The sequence below is a fragment of the Quercus robur genome, chromosome 2 (assembly GCF_932294415.1).
Source record: "Quercus robur chromosome 2, dhQueRobu3.1, whole genome shotgun sequence".
Taxonomy (NCBI): Eukaryota; Viridiplantae; Streptophyta; class Magnoliopsida; order Fagales; family Fagaceae; genus Quercus; species Quercus robur.
Genome location: NC_065535.1, coordinates 64512957 through 64515802, shown reverse-complemented (window position 1 = coordinate 64515802; position 2846 = coordinate 64512957). Strand labels below are relative to the sequence as shown.

General features: G+C 34.2%; 1 protein-coding gene across 1 annotated transcript; it reads left to right on the top strand.

Annotated features, from left to right (window-relative positions):
• Positions 1 to 524: 524 nt before the first annotated feature.
• On the top strand, positions 525 to 1599 carry LOC126714473 (ethylene-responsive transcription factor LEP). The gene has a single exon (XM_050414634.1). The coding sequence runs from the start codon at positions 645 to 647 to the stop codon at positions 1473 to 1475; it is 831 nt and encodes a 276-aa protein (XP_050270591.1). The 5' UTR covers positions 525 to 644; the 3' UTR covers positions 1476 to 1599.
• The last annotated feature ends 1247 nt before the right edge of the window (positions 1600 to 2846 follow it).

Genomic DNA, 2846 nt, shown 5'->3' with positions numbered 1-2846 from the left:
AAACAAACTATTTTTATTATCAATAAATTATAAATAATAATTTCATTTATCTTATGAATTAATTTATAAACATACACGATCCAATATATATATTGCATCATATTCATGAGTTTGTTCATTAAGAAATTATTATGTTTGAATTTAACTCAAATAATAGTCTAGCCAAAATTTAGACTTAAGCTTAATTCATTTGCTAAATAAACAAACATAAACAAATTCTTTTCCAAACCCAACCTAAACTGTTATAAATAATTCAATTTATTTACGGCCCTATACACACGGTTCACTCGTCTCCCATGTATCTGTACCTCCATGTTTGTTAAAGAGAGAAAATAATTGTAAAATATGGTGACTAGCAAACTATTGTTTTTTTTTTTTTTTTTTTTTTTGACACCGGCATTAAAGGTGAACATTCCAAATTCCTACATGGAATCACATGAAAAAGTGCTGGAAATACGTGGGGATTAGATGATATATAAATGCGCAATCACTGTGAAAGAACAAGGTATAATTGAAGAGCTCCATTATTTAAACGACACACATATTAGTCACAGCAACCCCAGACAACGCCTCTAAATTAGCAAATTGCAGACAACACCTGGGAAGAGAAAGAGAAGAGTACTGTCATATCATATTATTCTATCATGAACTCATCCACAACAACTCCAAAGAGCAAAAAGAAGCAAACACAAACGCAAGAAACAACTACTTCAGTGAGGTTTCTTGGTGTTAGAAGAAGGCCATGGGGAAGATATGCAGCTGAGATTAGAGACCCTTCAACCAAAGAAAGGCATTGGCTTGGCACCTTCGACACCGCGGAAGAAGCTGCCTTGGCCTATGACAGAGCTGCTCGGTCCATGCGAGGCTCGCGAGCCCGCACCAACTTTGTCTACTCAGACATGCCACCAGGCTCTTCTGTCACCTCCATTGTCTCTCCTGATGAACCTCAACAAAACTTCTTTGATGTCCCTCCACCTAGTAGTACTCCCACTCAACCTGACCCAACGCCCCAAACCTTTTCAAATCAAGAAACCAACACCGAATTCTCTTATTCTTCAATGTCAGATATTGGAGGAGACCAATTCTGGGCTTCTTCTTCTTCTGGTGTTTATTATCAACAACAACCAGCTCTCTTTGACTTTGACAATAATACTAGTTCTACTGCTTCTGTGTCCCATAACTATTCCAACCAAATGTGTGATCAGCTCCCTCCTTTTCCTTCTGACATTTCGGGAGGCATTGGCTCAAATATGAGTGTGGCAGATTCTAGTGAAGATATGGGACAGGCCGCTTGGAGTGACTCAACAAGTCTGACCACAGGGTTCGAACCAGAAGGGAACGGGTCATACTCATACATGGGCATGGGGTTCGATTCAAGTGAGTATGTGCATAGCCCACTTTTTAGTAGGATGCCACCAGTTTCAGATAATGTACCTGAGAGTTTTAATTTGGGGTCTTCTGCCTTTTTCTTCTGAACTGAAAAAAAACTATTCCAAGGTTCTCTTTTCTTCTGAACTGAGAAAAACTTTTCCAAGTGTTTGCCAATGGTCCGAGTGGAACTGTTCCTTACTTCAGTTTCAGGATTTTATTACTATTTTTTTTTTTGGTCTCTTTTGAGTGTATTTGTTGCTGTAAGTCATGCATTGTAATTGCAAACGGACATTTCTTATCCATGAGTTTGGAGTTGCATTTCTTTTTTCTATTTGAGGAGAGAGAGAGAAAGTTTAACTCTGATAGTTTATGTATCAAATAAGTTACAAGACACTCTTTTTTTTTTCTTTTTTTTTTGGACTTTTGAGTTACACAAAGTAGATTTGTTTTCAATTTTCACAATTGATGTGGATTGGTTTGGAAGAGTCAAAGTTGAGCTGTTATTTGAAGCCCAGTCGGAGAGCTTATGGTTTCTGAGTACTTTAGTCAAGGCGCAGAGAGCAATAAGAACTAAGAGACCTAAGTTTAGCCCATTTAGTACCTTTCTCTTACTGCTTTCGTACTAGTAAAAACACACTGGGCCACTGGCCCAAGCTTAGGCATGAATTTGTTTGCATGCAAAAAGCCTTTTTTTCTGCTTCATAAACCCAAAATATACATTGGGCGAATCTCAGTTTGGAGTAGAGCCCAATTTTTTTTTTTGATAGGAAGTAGAGCCCACTTTTTTTTTTGATAGGGAGTAGAGCCCTCTTCATTCATATGTAGCATGGCCCAGGTTAAATAGGATAGTTTTAACTTTTAACCTTTTAAGTAATAAAAGAGTTATTCTTTCTTTGTTTCTTTCTTCTTCTTTTTTGGCAAAAATGCAAATTATACTATTTAAATTGATCTATTGTCGTTTTGGTCATTTAAGTTTCATTTTTTTTCCAGTTTAGTCTTCTAAGTTTGCATTTGTTACCGCTAGTCCTTCCATCCATAACTTAAGATAACTATTAAAAAATAAAATTTTAAATTAAAAAACAATAAATATTTTTCAAACAAATACAAAAATACAAATTACACTCTTTAAGTTTGATCAATTGTCATTTTGGTTCATTAAAGTTTCATTTTTGTCCTATAAATTTACATTTGTTATCGTCAATAATCCTCCTTGATTAATTGGTAATTGGAATATTATTCATTGCCATTAAAAAAATTTGTTAATTTTTTTTAATTTGTTTCCTAACCACGTTTAAATGTCTATTAGCCTTTCATAAGTCATAACACACAAATATATATATATATATATATATATATATATATATTTACATTTACATTTGTTATCGTCAATAATCCTCCTTGATTTATTGGTAATTGGAAATTATTCATTGCCATTAAAAACATTTGTTAAAATTTTTTTTTTTAATTTGTTTCCT

What these genes read in the sequence shown, in the direction of transcription:
- LOC126714473 (XM_050414634.1), top strand. Translation starts at nt 645, where the DNA reads ATGAACTCATCCACAACAACTCCAAAGAGCAAAAAGAAGCAAACACAA.